Source organism: Primulina huaijiensis, unplaced genomic scaffold (assembly GCF_012295235.1).
Source record: "Primulina huaijiensis isolate GDHJ02 unplaced genomic scaffold, ASM1229523v2 scaffold42383, whole genome shotgun sequence".
NCBI classification, from domain to species: domain Eukaryota; kingdom Viridiplantae; phylum Streptophyta; class Magnoliopsida; order Lamiales; family Gesneriaceae; genus Primulina; species Primulina huaijiensis.
This window is the reverse complement of record NW_027360165.1, coordinates 13961-15035: the sequence shown is the minus strand read 5'-3', so window position 1 is coordinate 15035 and position 1075 is coordinate 13961. Positions and strand designations below refer to the sequence as shown.

General features: G+C 35.9%; 1 protein-coding gene across 1 annotated transcript; it reads left to right on the top strand.

Moving 5' to 3' along the window:
- Window positions 1–5: 5 nt before the first annotated feature.
- LOC140969582 (probable BOI-related E3 ubiquitin-protein ligase 3) lies at window positions 6–617 on the top strand (the record flags this gene model as incomplete). Its single annotated transcript, XM_073430974.1, has 1 exon — window positions 6–617. A coding segment is annotated over one exon (537 nt), but the record flags the coding sequence as incomplete, so codon positions are not given.
- Between the last annotated feature and the right edge of the window lie 458 nt (window positions 618–1075).

Genomic DNA, 1075 nt, shown 5'->3' with positions numbered 1-1075 from the left:
AACAGGAAGAGAATCTGTTAAAAGGGCTAAGAGAAATAAGACAGAGACACTTCACTTCATGCCTGACTTATTTAGAGAACAGCTGTGCAAAGAAGTTGCATCAGAAAAATCTCGAGTTGGAGACTGTAGCTTGCAAAAACAATGAACTTGTTGAACGTGCGAACCAATTGACAGCCGAAGCTGAGAATTGGTGCAACGTTGCAAAGTACAATGAATCAGTCGCTAATGCTTTGAAAAGCAGTCTCGAGCAAGCGTTGCAACAAGGTTCTAACCGAGGAAACATGGTTGGAGAGAATGATGTTGATGATGCGGCCTCCTGTATCGATCCGAAAAATTTTCTCAGCAATTCGGGTGAGCGTAAAAGATCTAGTTCAGTAAATATTAATGCTCTGATTTGTAGATATTGTAAATCAAAGGAGGTATCTATAGTGTTAATGCCTTGTAGACATCTTTGTCTGTGTAAAGAGTGTGAAGGCTTTGTGGGTGCTTGTCCTGTCTGCAGAATGGTAATAAGTGCTAGATTTGAGGTGTATCTTTCCTAAATAATCAGTCACAAGTTAGATCAAAGACTACATTACATAAGAACATCTATTTTTCGCTTTATATCGAGCTTTCGATCTTATATATCATTGCGATTTATTTTCATTTGTCCAGAACAAGATACACTTGATAGATCTGGACAAAGTAGCACAAAGTGTTGAAGAAGATTTGCTCATCAGGACTAAGACTAACACCGAGAATTGTTTGAATCGAGTCGAAATATATGATTAAATCGAAAATTCAGTGAATGCAGAAAAACGATGCAGTACCTAAGAAGGGAAAGTCTAATGAATATGAAAAATGTTTTCTTGTTTAATGGAGTATGTAAGATTTTGTAAGAAGAGTTTTGCAAATTGAGATAAATCTGAGTAATTTATTACAACATTAAATAGGGAAATTAATGCATAACAACTCAACAGAGCTATAATACAGCAACAATGGAACGCGGCAAATAAATAAGGAATGGATCCAAAAATGGGATCAAATGTAAATATGAAGAACGCAAAATTGAAATTTTCAGACCAACATGAAGCTA